The 14,222-nt window shown below is 44.2% G+C and overlaps 1 protein-coding gene across 4 annotated transcripts in view; it reads left to right on the top strand.

Annotated features, from left to right (window-relative positions):
* The first annotated feature begins 2,559 nt into the window (after window positions 1–2,559).
* Window positions 2,560–14,222, top strand: part of smurf1 (SMAD specific E3 ubiquitin protein ligase 1) — a 57,876-nt gene continuing 46,213 nt past the window's right edge. For all 4 annotated transcript variants that reach the window (XM_063186610.1, XM_063186602.1, XM_063186595.1 and 1 more), the window contains exon 1: window positions 2,560–2,809. In XM_063186610.1, coding sequence (XP_063042680.1) covers window positions 2,755–2,809 — 55 coding nt within the window. In that variant the 5' untranslated portion in view covers window positions 2,560–2,754. The remainder of the gene's footprint in view (window positions 2,810–14,222) is intronic.

Below are 14,222 nucleotides of genomic sequence, written 5' to 3'. Positions count from 1 at the left end.
ATTTTAAAGTATGTTTTGGGCCTTTAATGTGACAGGACAGTGTGAGAGGAGACAGGAAATGAGCAGGAGAGAAATATGGGGTAGGGCTGGGAAATGACCCCGTCCAGACTCGAACCGGGGTCCCCATGGGCATGCAAGCCCAAATGTGGGGGGCTTAGCGCAGCGCCCATCATACAGTATACATTCATTATTTAATTTTGCACTTTGTCTTATTTCCTATAGATGGCAGGCTTGAGTAATACAAAGATAAAAGTAGCCTACTTTCTGTAGGCCTATTTTAAGGATTACAGGTTGAACTTTGGTTTTATATTTCACATGCTCTGTTACATTTGACACAGTGTAAACACATTGTATCAAGTTGTACTTGTAAAGGCTATGTTTCTCAGACAGATAGGTAGGTCTTTCGCATAGGGATTGTGAACTGTGAAAGCTCACTTAGGAGACTCTAACCCCCATTGTCATTGTGACACAGCACACTAGTGCACACTGCACACAACAAAATTGCATTCATGCCTCATTCGTGCAAAGGGGCAGCCCCAAGTGAGCAATGTGGCGGGACAGCACCATGGTACCTCAGTCATGGAGGAGGATGGGGGAAAGCACTGGTAATTAATCCCCCACCAATCTAGCGGGTAGAGGAGTCGAACTGGCAACCTTTGGGCTACAAGTCTGGCGTCCTAACTGCATTTACCCACGACGGCCCATTGGAAAAGACATAGGCTAGGCCATAAACTTATAAAATGAGTCATGCTATACAATTCATTTATCATATCACAAGCCATGTATGGTCAAATATGTCCTTGGTGGTCCATTCTTCATATTCCTCATTCAAGTTTAATTAGCCTATAGGCCTACTGAAACATATGTGAATGCAACAAAAGAAGGTAGGCCTAAGCTCTTTTCAGGTTTTTCTTTGTTTATTCTCCCACGGACATTTCGGGCATAGCCCTTCCTCAGCGTGCTTATCATCAACTTTCATATCTCTGTTCGAGACTTGGTTTGACCCTGTACATAACGATTAACTTAAATTTAATTAATTTAACGCTTCCCAAACAGCATGATTGACCTGCCTCCCTCAGTTTACTGGTTGATGCCAGAAAAGGCTGTGCCGAAGTTGAGACCAAACATTTTCTTAGTCTCTGAATTAGGGATGGCGAAAATGTAAAAATATCTTAACCGGTTACTGAGACTCATTAACCGGTGGTTAACCGGTTAACCGGCAATCTTAAATGATATAACGTTTGCGTGCCTGATCAATTTTATTTTTCACATAAGCCTTTCTTCTTGCTGCTCAGACAGGGTCTGTCATGTCCAGCCAGTGTCGCCAGATGGAAAATGCTGAATTATCATACCAAAACCTCAAAATTATAGTTTTTGGGGGCTTTTTGGGAGGAAAGTATTATTATAATTATTATTACCGGTTAACCGGTGGCAGAAAATGTAACCGGTTATCGTTGATCCTGTCGACTATCGGTTAACTGGTTACCGGTAAACATCCCTACTCTGAATAAAACATCTCTGCTTAAACCATGTCACTGCCTTGAACACGCCTCTACCCAGGGCCGTTGGAGCTGCTTAAAATTGATTTGTTCCCGACAAAGCGGGTGGAGTTCCTGATTTTTCCGGAGCTCAGAAACAATATATAGGCCTATATATTACTAGTGGCCTAACTAGCAACGGCGAAGGTGTTGCGTCACTAGAACAGCGTATAAGCTTAATTGCAACTAGGAGTTCAGCACCCATTTAAAAAAATGTGAAAAATCATCAAGCGATAGTGTGAGCACATCTCCTCTTTTTTGAAACATGTAAAAATTGTACATGGAAGGGGGCGCTGTGGCGCAGTGCGCTAAGCTCCCCACATTTGGGCTTGCATGCCCACAGGGACCCCAGTTCGAGTCCGGACGGGGTCATTTCCCTGTCCCAACCCTTTCTCTCTGTCCCACTCGCCTCCTGTCACCATCTCAGACTGTCCTATCAAATAAGGCATAAAAAGCCCCTAAAATATATATATTTTAAAAATTGTACATGGAATTGGCTATGTATGGCATGTAGGCCTACTAGCTCATTCATTATAAGATATTATGATAGGCTATTTGCATAGCTGTAAATTATTATTATATTGGCCTAACCATAGCCTGTCAGTAAAGACATGTTTTGGCATTTTTACTATATTACCAAGATAAGTAGCCTACTGTTGGATTTGTCCCCCCAATTTCGTCCCTACAGGTTGGCCTGAGACAGAGACTGAACACTAGTTCACCAAATGTCAGTACAAACCATCAGGGCGGCTGACAGCTAGCTAAGTCCAAGACAAAGTTGTGTGTAAGGGCCACCCACCAAAGAATGCAATGAGAACCCAATTCTGGGCCCCCTCTGTCTCTGGACCCGGGACACTTGTCCCCTTTGTCCCCCCTGTGGGGTGCCCTGATAACCATACTACGGTCTACCATTAGGAGCCTCCCTGCCTACTCGCCTTTTAAGGTGAGGACGCGTGCACGCGGACGCTCCACGAGTGCGTGCACGTAATGCCGTGTGTGACGTCAAAACGCCTTTGAGCTCGAAAATGTTAGCCTGTGTTGTTAAATCTGGACGCAACGGAGAATTTTGCGACTAGGAAATAAGACTGCTACATCTCTTAAAAAGATTCAGATGATCAATCCAATTTTACATCGTTTTCTTTACTTTTGTGTTCCAAAATAAGTTTGTGTATTGGGTACACCCAAGGAGAAAGTTAGCTCGATTTTTCTCGGAGTGATGTCGAATCCTGGGACTCGAAGGAACGGGTCCAGCATTAAAATCAGACTGACAGGTAAACTCTTCTTTCCAATGTTACTTGTATTGTGCTCACTGAGAATGTAAGATGCTTGTGTGGTTTTGAAGTGTATGGTCGGGACTGATTCCAGTACTGATTCGAATTACACTATGGCTGTCTTTCCTAAAGAAATGCTCAAAATGATAACCTAGCACACGGTGAACAGGACAAGGACCAGCCGAGCGTCCTCGCTAGCGACATAGCTGCTGTAGCTAGCTGGTCGCTACTGTTGCTACCTCGGTTTCCATGCTGGGGCTAATGAACTGTCAGGCTAGTTAGCTCTAGCCTAAAGCTTAGCAGGTACAGATAACCTTTATGTAAACTGAAATACGGTGTGACTCGTAAATTAACGTACAATATCAATTAATGGCCAATTTCACGAGTATGTGATTATTAGCAACGATATATATTTACATTGCAACAGGGTTTCGGTTTGTTTTGTTGGTATATAGAGAAGAATTAGCCCAACATTACCATCCAGGGGATTTCGTTACCTAGGATTTTGGTTGGATGACCAGACTGCCAGCTAGCCAGTTACTGTAGCACGTCATGCCAGGTAGTTATGTGGCCAGTTGCTAGCATACGTGCACTTTATGGTAGCCACTTTGATCTCTCCAGCCATGGGAATTTAAATAATTAATTCCACAGTCACGAAAGTTTACAAGTTGAGGTGTGCATATGCATGTACTTTATGTAATGTGTGGATGGTACCATTGAGATCTACTGTCACTGATGGAAACAAATGATAAATCAGCAGGTCTAAGTCTATCACGATGCAGGTTGGTGCAATGTATATCCTGACACGTCTGAATGAAAAGAAACATTTAAGTAGTGGTAAAAACACTTTAGCCCTTCTGAACCAGTGCACCAAAACCTCATTGTGTAACTGTATCTTAGGAATATTCTGGGAAACAAAACACAGACAAACATTTTCAAGGGTGAGTGCCCCGGCGAGACAGGCTTTTGCCGGAAGGTATTATGTTGAAATCTGTCCTCACATTCCCTGCTCAGCTGAAGTTGTACTTTGCGTGTTCGGGGCGAGGATGTAAACATTTCTGCATCGGTGGTGCAATGAACCAAACCCTTAACTGTAAGGCCGCACTGTTCTACAGGTTTATGTTCTCGATTTTGTTCCACCTCAGAATGCAGTTCAAACCCACTGTTTGTTGTACAGTAATGGCCTATCAAATCTAGGCTCGGCAGATGCAGGAAACATCCTGTAGACCTCTCATTATAGTGATTCATGTAGTTCTCCAAGATGCATCATCATGCCAGAATCCTAGCACTTTTGGTTTGTCTGACTGCAAAACCACTGCCCAGGCTTTGTGCTCATAATCTTGTGAGCAGACAACCATAGCCTACATTGTACTACACTTGTCTCCAGAACGTTTATTTATTTAAATCTCCCTGGCTCCCCTCTAAGACTCGTATGACACGGGGCCAGGGCTTGTTGCTCAGATAACTTAAGTTGGCCAGTAGTTGTGCTGTGTGTCTTGTTGTAAGTATACAGTACAACACAAATGAAAAGGCTACCTTGTTCTCACATCAATAGTCAAGGGTTTACAAAACCTGTATGCCTCATGATTGTATCAGTGTCATCATGATCTGCATTGTGTGTGAACGAGTGACTTTAAATAGCTACCCCCTTTTGTTTTGTGTGTGTGTGTGTGTGTGTGTGTGTGTGTGTGTGTGTGTGTGTGTGTGTGTGTGTGTGTGTGTGTGTGTGTGTGTGTGTGTGTGTGTGTGTGTGTGTGTGTGTGCGCGCAAGCGAGCGAGCAAAGTTGAGTGAGATGTCCTTCCACCGTCGGCAGACGAGGCCATAGCTTCCAGCTGTGTTCCTCCCCTGAAGCACATAAAAGGAGTTCTAATTGGCCGAGGAATGTCTGTCTCAGTGCAACAATGAGCTGGAGGCAATTCCACTGGACGGGACGGGGGCAGGCCTGGCCAGACTGTTTAGGTTATGTAGCTTTTTACCTCATCGCTGAAGAGCCTAGAGAGAACTCGCTGCCAAATGGATCCATCATGTAGGAAGGAGTTTTAATCACAAGCTGTGTTTATTTCTTATTTATTCGTTATCTGTTCAGTGATGTCTTTGGAAAGTCAACAGAGACTGTTGAAAGATATACAAAGCAACCAGCTAGGCCCTTTTGATTCTGGAGTCACTATTTTCCTGTGCGGTACAGTGGGGACACCCGATCATGTGTCCAATCAGTGTAAATTAATGGAGCACTTATTTTAGCAGTAGATTCAAAACTGCTAACAGCCTGCTCTGTCCTAAAAGCGTAGTATGTCTGCAATCCTTTCCCTGTTGCTTCCACTCGTCTCCTTACTGTTGTGTCTACAGGCTAGTCTTTGGCCTTTTGCTTCAAGATGTCTGCTGTTTTTTAAGCCAAACTAACAGCACGGACAAAGCCGTTGCTTTGTTTGGCATTCGCATCAATTAGCACTGCTGTCTACAACAGTGACTGTGTGAAACGCTCACAATGCATCAACGTTCCCAGATCCCTTCCCACCCATCATAAGTCGTCTTTGTCAGGGCACCCTGATGGCCCACTGTCAACAGTGTTGTTTCCTTTTGTTCAGGGTGCCGAAATTCCTCTGCTTTGGCCTCATTCCATGGTAGTGTTTTTAACTGATTTTTCCTTGGGTTGACTTAACACCTTTTCAGATGGCTTCACTGTTAGGTGCCACAGAAACTGGTCCAGGGACATTGTTGGTTCTGTGTGACTTTATCAGTGTAAGGTCCTGGAAGAGGCAACTGTAGACCGACCGACGCAGCACAATGCTTTCTCAGGCCACATTCCACAGAAAAGGGGGGTAGATGCCAGAAAGATTGAATTATAGTGTTTTCTAAATTCCTCCTTCTCCACGCGAGACACAAAATGGACCTGTTCTGCTCGGCAAAATCTGGGATTTTCATGTTTTTTTGTTTTTTTACAGTGCCTTACTTGGCAGTGCAAATGTGACACATCCTAAGTTGTAAATTAGCTTGTTTGTGCATGGGTGTCAGTGTGGGGGTCAGGTGTAACTATTGCTTTAAGGAAATTAACACTTTTTCCCTATTGGGATACTAGAAGAATCAGCCAGATTCCTTGGATCGCACTGCATATATCTTTTTTTTTACAATGCTGGGTCTCCCTGGTGCCTTCGAAGGTAGATCTTTCCCACGATGGAAAAGGAAGTTGAGACTTGAGACCCTAAGTTTCAAGCTCCCCCCAAAGCCGCTTAGGCTATAGGCTACTTGTGCTTGTGTGTGTGTGCGCGCGTGCACGTGTGCTTGCACAATTGTATGAGTGTGAGAGGCTACTCCTTTCCTCAGCTGCTGCTAGTAGAACAGGACGGTAGCTGTGCCAAGGTCACGTCACGTGACGTCCCTGATTCACAGGGTGAGGATAAGGGTGGAGAGCCTGATGCTGCTTTACAACACATCTCTGTCACTTCTGAGTGACTACACACACAGACAGCTTTAGCCATCGGCTGTCTTTAACCCCATCTGTGAACCTGTCCTCAAAGGTCAGCGGCTCAGTGCATAGGTCTAGTCAAGGTGAGAAAGTGTCAGTGGGCAAAATGTTATCACAGACGCTACACCTGATCTGGAGTCACTATACTTGCACAAAATTGGAACACCACAGGTGATGTGGCATAGTCTAATTGATTAGCAATTTTAGTCCATCAATGAATACTTGTTGCCTGCAATGGTCCATGTATCATCATTGAAGCCTGTGATCGAACATTGCCCCTAACTGGTGGTCCTCCTTCAACACCAGTAGTTCCTATTGCTCCCATATTGTGCGCGGGTCCAGAGTCGGGGCCCAGTCCAAAAGCTGGACCGCAGAGGTTTGCTGTGGCCTCTCAGGCTTTGAGGCCCTCTACTGTAGCACATGTGGCCACATGAGTATAGGGTGCAGCTGGGAGTGATCTCATTAGAACTGTAAAACACCGTAAAATTGAAACCTGGAGAAATGTGTTCTGTCTCTCTCTGTCTCTCTGTCTCTGTCTCTCTTCTCTCTCTCTCTCTCTCTCTCTCTCTCGATTTGCACAGGTTCTTAATTGCCCACTTTGAAGATGTTAAAAAGGAAAATCTATAAACATTTGCATGACTTAAGTCAATGTGCTGCACAGCCAGGTTTTTTTTTTCATTTGGAAGGAACCTGGAGTTGAGGGGGGAGGAAGGAAGGGGGACGAGAACAGATGTAGTGAATACCTTTGAAATAATAACCCCCTAGTTGGCTTCCTCCTTCGTTCCCCAGCACACTCAGTGAAGACATTGGGTGTTTGTCTTGTTTAAGCTTACATGAGACATTTAATTCAGAATTAACTCAATCTAATTCTGAAAAAAAACGAGAATTCGGCTTTGAAAGCATTATGTAAACACTTAGCAATTCGGAATTAATTGACAAAGCAATGTAAACCCAATAGAACTATTTAATTCTTAATTATTAATTCGGAATTAAAAAGATCATGTAAACGTGGCCAGTGTGTACACAGGGGCATTGCGAGGCTTTGTTTTGCCTATTTAGAGGTGTCTCGGCTTTTGGCATCACATGTTTTTTCACAAGACCCACCAGAGAAAGCGTGCTGCGCTCCCCTCTCCCCTCTTGGGAATAATGGGCCACTTATGCTCAGCATTGTTGTTATGGTAAGGAGCCAGGAGAGACCTGAAGCAAGTGGATTGGACAGACTCAAAGACCACGGTCAGCCTCACACGTGTGGGGTTTTCTCTCAACACCACCCACTCTTTTCCGCTCCTCACGCTCCCTTTTTGCTTTGTTGTTGTCCGCTTTGTCTGTTGCTTTCATTTTTTAAATGTCTTTTCTTCCTTTGTTTGGGTGCTCTCCCCTTGGTCTCCAGTCTCCACAGTCTTCATGCTGCTCAGCCCCCCCCCCCCCTTTCCCCTATGGCAGACATGCAGTTTGTGTGTGTGTGTGCGTGCATGTATGCTGTGTAACAGGGGCCATATGGTGAAGGTGAAGTGTGGCTCAAGAGGTTGTGGGGCTGTGCTGCTGTGCAGCTGTGTTTGCCCAGATGTGCAGGGGAGTCGGCGGCTGTGTGTGACTTGAGACTTCAGAGCAGTGACTCCCAACCTTTTGTTGTCTCGCGTACCCCCTAAGCATTTTTGTCATACTACGAGTACCCCCTTGCTCTCATGCTCTATATTTTCCTCTATCCCAATATGATTATGCTCCATATATTTATTTTTATTGATATTTGTCCACGTACCCCCCGCATTGTGTTCACGTACCCCTTGTAGTATGCGTACCCCTGGTTGGGAAACACTGCCTTAGTTAGAGACTCCACCATGTGACCGCTAAAAGACACGCTGTTAAAAAAGGCCTGCATTGAAGGTGTGTGTGTGTGTGTGTGTGTTTCTCCCCAGAGGGGGGGATTGGGAGAGGAGTTTGTTTATATCCCTGCCTGGCTGTTTGCATCTGCATACAGTGCATTTGAATAGGAATAGCGGGTGGTGTAGGGTGAGTGAGTTTGGGTAGGTGTCGTGGCTCAGTCTTGAATCGTCCCTTCATCTCCAGGTTAAACAGATTATGAAGCTCTTGCGCTCCATGTCAAAGGAGCGCTTATTGTAGTAATGCCGGTCCTTCCCATCCAGCTGATGCTCCACAAAGACAAGATAGCCTTCATAAGGCCGTGCATTCATGTGTGTAAAACAAGCTCTGACAACATACCGCCCAGAATAGGGTTCCCATTTATTTTTAATGAATCGATTGGCTCGATTGTGGAAGACAGTGGAATACGCTCTCTTGGCTGGTTTGTGAATAATGGTGTCGTCTCTGACGTGGAACTGTAATGGCCATCTAAGCGGCGGGCATCCTCTACCAGGCAGCCAGAAGGTCACGGTGGTGCCAGTGCTCGTGAAATTGTAGCGGATGAAAACCCCAATCATTTCGGCTGAAGGACAAAAAATTCTCGAGTTCGGTTGTAATCAAATGCCTTGTCAATTTGCTGAATGTCTCTTGTCCAGTCCAGGGGAAAAAAAAACATTTTCTTTTTTTTTGTTTTTGTAAAGCCCAAAAGCAGGTCAGTGTACTTGCCTTGACTGATATCAGCTGATCAAATTCCTCTGCTGCCAAAAGATTAGCAGGAATGCATGCCACAGTCTCTCTGTGTGTTTGTGCGTGTGTATGAGTGTCTCTGTAATGTGTCCATGTGTGTGTGTGTTGGGGAGTTTGTTAAGTGGGTGGTATTGTCTGTGTCTGATCCTGAGCTCAGTGTAAGCTTCAGGCTCTCAGCGCTGCCAGACATTAATGTAAGACACAAAACCAACCACCAACCAAAGCTTTGTGAAGGGGACCCTCCCTTGTTGTGGTCGTGAGCCTTCTTCTTCTTTGTGGGCATAGTGTAGGTGTCTGTCTGCATGCTGGTCAGACGTGTATGTATGTGTGTGTGTGCGCGACTGTGCGTTCAACGACACACTCAACTCACGATTCGGTTTGCATCATGATTCATTACCTACGGTTCGATACACGCCACAATTTCACATTTGCCAACATTATAAACTTTATGAATAAAAATGTTGACAGTTTATAGGTGGAAGAGGCTACTAATAATTTTGTTTAAAGTTTCTATATGATAATGATGATGCTTGGAAGCACTATCACTTCATATCATGTGGTTGTTTTCTGGGCTGATGTGTATCAAAACATAAAAAGGGCATAATCATAATACTGCCTCCTTGTATCGCGATACAGTATCATGACTGTGTATCACTATTTGTCGGTTCGGTACAATAGCGTTACAGCCCTAGTGCGTGTGTGTGCGAGCCAGTGTTTGGCAGAGTGAGAGTAAGATGGAGGGGGTGGGCTGGGGTGCGTTGGATTGCAGGAGGGGGATCCTGCTTATACTTGTAGTCAGAAGTGAGTATGAGGTGTTTCTGTCTAATCCTCTCAGTGCTCCACCAACACCATCACCATCACGTGCAGCCTAGTCGCCTACATTTCCGCTAGAGCAGGGGTGTCAAACATACGGCCCGCGGGCCGCATCCGGCCCGCCAGAGGGTTCCATCCGGCCCGGATGTCAAAACTTTTTTTAAAATGTATTTATTTTTTTTAAATGAAATAACCGAAATGCGCAATTACGGCCCTCGGGGCAAAATCGAGACCTGCATGACATTAACCCAATGGTCCCTCTGTTACACTGTATGTAGTAAAGTGCACATCACACTTCTATTATAAATAGTGAATTTGTACTGTAACAGGCATTTGATAAAGCTCATATATTATAGACCTCATATATACAGATAAAATGTTAATACTTCTTATTCGTATTGTATTGGTATTGGTTGTAATTAAATAATAAATATAATTGTATTTGTATTGGTTCCTATTAAGCACAAACTGGAAACGGGATGTTAGAATGCGTGAAAATGCAGGTAATTATATATAAGAAATACAAAAATGTTCTGGGGGAAAACCCCCAGACCCCCTGCCAAAATGAACTGTCCCATATTTAATTAGTTGACGGTTGGCAATGAATGAATGAAGTCAAGGACATTTTGCATAGGATTATCAGTATTGCATTGCTTCTACATATTCAAAACGTGATAGTACTGAACATTAATCCTCTGCTTTACGTTTTTTTTGTTGGTTTTTTTGGCGATGATGTTACTAATGCGGCCCGCTTGAGGTCCACATGGGTTGTATGCGGCCCCCGGACCAAAATGAGTTTGACACCCCTGCGCTAGAGCATTCCCGTCCCATCCCGGTCCCAGAAAAAAAATCCCATCCCATCGCATCCCGGACTGGAGTAAAAGAAACAAATCCCATCCCGTCCACTCCTGAAAAGAATGTCTCCCAATCCTGCCCACTCCCACTCAAAATCAACCCCAATCCTGTTTTGTCAAAAAAAACGAGGCTTTTTTGTTTGTTTTTTAAAGAAAAAATAAGCGCCATTCCCGCTCACGTTCATTTTTATTCCCGCTCCTGCCCACTCCCATTCATCTTTAAAATTTTGACTCCCATCCCGCAGGACCCGCGGGACCCACGGGAATTCCTGAAAAATGTCATCCTCTAATTTCCGCATCCCTCCCTCCCTCTCACCCCCCTGGCACTCTACAGAGTAGACTGAGCATCCAGAACCGAGAGCACTCAGATTAGCCTCACGCTTCAATTGTTGTCTGAATGATCATGTCTGCTTATTGAAATAATCTCCCTTGTGACTATTGTCCTGTCCTTACATTTCTGCGATTGGTCTTTTCATTGTCCTTTCATCATTTTTAACCTCAGAGTGTGCCGCGAGCCCTTTCTGGCATCCTTAGTGTAGGCCAAGGTGTTGAAAGCGGCAGGCCTACTGTACATCTGATTCCGAGTGCAACACCTTCCTTTAAATGCAGTCTTGACCATGGCTATGTCTCAAATCACGCACTTGTGTCAGTGCACTGACAGTCAGTGCACAGTGCACATAGTGCACTGGGGTCTTACGTGCATAGTGTTGTGGGAAAAGTTGAGCACTATGCACTGTGCCCTCGCTGGAAGTGACGGCTGAGCATGGCATTAGCTCGCCAAAATATGAGTTGGCTACTGTTGACAATGCACAGCGTCTGGTGCTTGTATTCACATTTCTTTCACCCCAATCACACATATAATACTTTAGTTGGCATGAAAAGGTTGGTGTCCCATCAATGTTACTTACAGAATTAGGAGACTGTTGACCAAACTCTTCTACTGAACTGAATGGCACATTTCCTCTGTGTCATTGTCAACATGGCCGCCGTTTAGTGCGTGCAGTGTCCATCATTCATGCACTGCGGCTGAATCTCAAATGGTGCACTTGTGCACTTTAGTGTTCATGTTTCAGTGCGCATGCCGTATTAGTTACGCACTGAAACATAGTGCCCGAAGTGCACAAGTGCGCCATTTGAGATCCAGCCTGCATTTTTCCGCCATTGTTAGGGGATCATCCTGGTACTTACAGTGCACTGGCTCAACTGAAATTTTCAATGTGAGCGCCCTTAGCACTGAAACACAGTGCCCAAAGTGCACAGGTGTGTGATTTGAGACACAGCCCATGTCTCACCTGTGGAGCTATCTCTCCTCTGGGCTATCTATCTTTATTAGCAGCCCTCTGCTCTGCTAAAATAAACCTTAAGCCCTCTAAGTGCTACACTGTGCTGTAACTGTGCTGTAAGCTTGCCACCTTGTTAACCTGTACTAAGATTAGCTTCACCGTCACCATGAGCTTTGTGTATGCTGGGGCTTGCTGTGTCAGACTTAGTGCCCCCAGTCTATTGTGGCTAGGCTACCCACTTGTGTTGTCTTAAGAGCGTTGTCACTCTGTGATGTGGGGCGGCGCAGTTCTTTGACATCAGTAGAGATGTCAAGTCAACATCCGGTACGAATGTATAGAAAAAAGGGTTTATGCACCCTTGTTGCAGGAATATTCTTTTTGTTTAAGAGTTAGACTACCTGATGTATGCCTGATCTGATGCATTGTGTTTACACGTCACAATATTGCCCTGGCTATAACCATATATTAAAAACAAGGGTTCGTTTTTTTTCAGTTTCCAGACATGCAGCGTGTTCCTTTTTGTTTTACTATTCACTCAGTCCTGCCCTCTGGTTCTGTGTTGCTGCCTGTGCCACTGATGTCTAATGTCCTGTTTTTTGCTATGCAGTACTGTTAATTTTTTTCATCCCATTGCTGAGGCAGCACAGCACAGCACAGTTCGGCAGCACCCTGTTTGTTTGTATCCTGTGCTACTCCACTCCATGCTCTTCTGACCCATACTGTACTCACTCAGTGTTCATTTGGATCAGTAGTTGTTCTGTACTGCCATGCTCACTTGTAACCTATATAATGCTCTGTGCTGCTGTGCTGTGCTTTTGTGTCCTAGTGTACTATATATTTTGTAATCTACGCTGTGCTGTACTGTACTGTGCTGTATAGTGTTGTGCTAATTTGTGTCCTAGCCTAGGGTATAAACTTTACTCTATGCTGTGCTGTGGTGTGGTGTGCTCTGTAGTGTCGTGTTTCGTTTCTTCGCCTAGGGTATATTTTTGTACTCTACTCTATGCTGTGCTGTGCTAAATTGTGTCCTAGCCTAAGGTACAGTGGCTTCAAAAAGTCTACACACCCCTCTTCAAATGTCAGGTTTTTGTGATGTAAAAAAATGACAGAAAGACAAATAAATTCACAGCTTTTTCCACCTTCAATCTAAACTATTAACCTGTACAATGCAATTGAGAAACAAGCATAAAGCTTTAAATGGAAACAATAGAAAATAAAAAACTTCAATTAACATGGTTGCATAAATATACACACCCTTAAATTAATACTTAGTTGCAGCACCTTTGGCTTGTCTGGGCCATTCCAAAACCTCAATTTTATTCTGGTGAAGCCATTCTTTTTGTAGACTTAGGCGTGTGCTTGGAGAAATTGTCATTCTGAAAGACTAGTTCCTCTGCATCTTCACCTTTCTACCAGGGGGCCGAAGGTTTTGTGCCACTACCACGGCCCCTGTGGAAATTTTCATAATTCTCTCCTCCATAATGAAGGCCCCAGTTACAACTGAAGAAAAACAGCACAAAAGAACAATGCTGCCACCACCATACTTCATGTTAGGTATGGTGTTATTGGGGTGATGTTTTGTGCCAAATATACCCTTTGGAATTATGACCAAGTTCAATCTCTTGGTGGAGTAAAATCTAGCAAAAAATACTTCTGTGATCTCCCAAATGCATGTGAGAAGATATGTTATGGTCAGGTGAAACCGAGGTCGAACATTTTGGACATAATTCCAAGAGGTATGTTTGGCACAAAAACAACACTACATTGCCAAGGTAACGCCATGCGTAAAGTAAAGCATGGTGGTGGCAGCATCATGCTATGTGACCGTTGTTCTTCTGCTGTAACTGGGGCTTAAGTCAGGGAGGCAGGAATTATGAACAGTTACACAGGGTCCATTGTAGTGGCACAAAACCTTCTGCCCCCTGTTAGAAAGGTGATGATGCAGATGAACTTAATCATTAAGAATGACAATTACCTCAGACACATGCCAAAAATCAACAAAAAATGGCTTCATTAGAATAAGATTGAGGTTTTGGAATGGCCCAGACAGAGTTCAGACCTGTATGACATGGAACATCTGTTGGGCGATCTGAGAAGGACTGTGCAGATGAGATGCATTCGCAATCTGTCAGATTTGGAGTGCTTTTGCAAAGATAAGTGGAAAAAAATTGTCACATCAACGTTTGCCATGCTGATAGAGTCTTACTCAAAAAGACGGAGTACTGTAATCGAAGGAAAGGTGCTGCAACAAGGTATTAGTTCAAGGGTGTGCATATTTATGCAACCATGTTAATTTAAGTTTTTTATTTTCTATTCTTTCCCTTTAAAGCTTTGGGTTTGTTTTTCAACTGCATTGTGCAGGATAATAGTTTAGATTTAAGTGGGAAAAGTT

This window comes from Engraulis encrasicolus, chromosome 2 (genome assembly GCF_034702125.1).
Source record: "Engraulis encrasicolus isolate BLACKSEA-1 chromosome 2, IST_EnEncr_1.0, whole genome shotgun sequence".
Taxonomy (NCBI): domain Eukaryota; kingdom Metazoa; phylum Chordata; class Actinopteri; order Clupeiformes; family Engraulidae; genus Engraulis; species Engraulis encrasicolus.
Note: the sequence above shows the minus strand (reverse complement) of the source record. Positions and strands in the feature narration are given on the sequence as shown.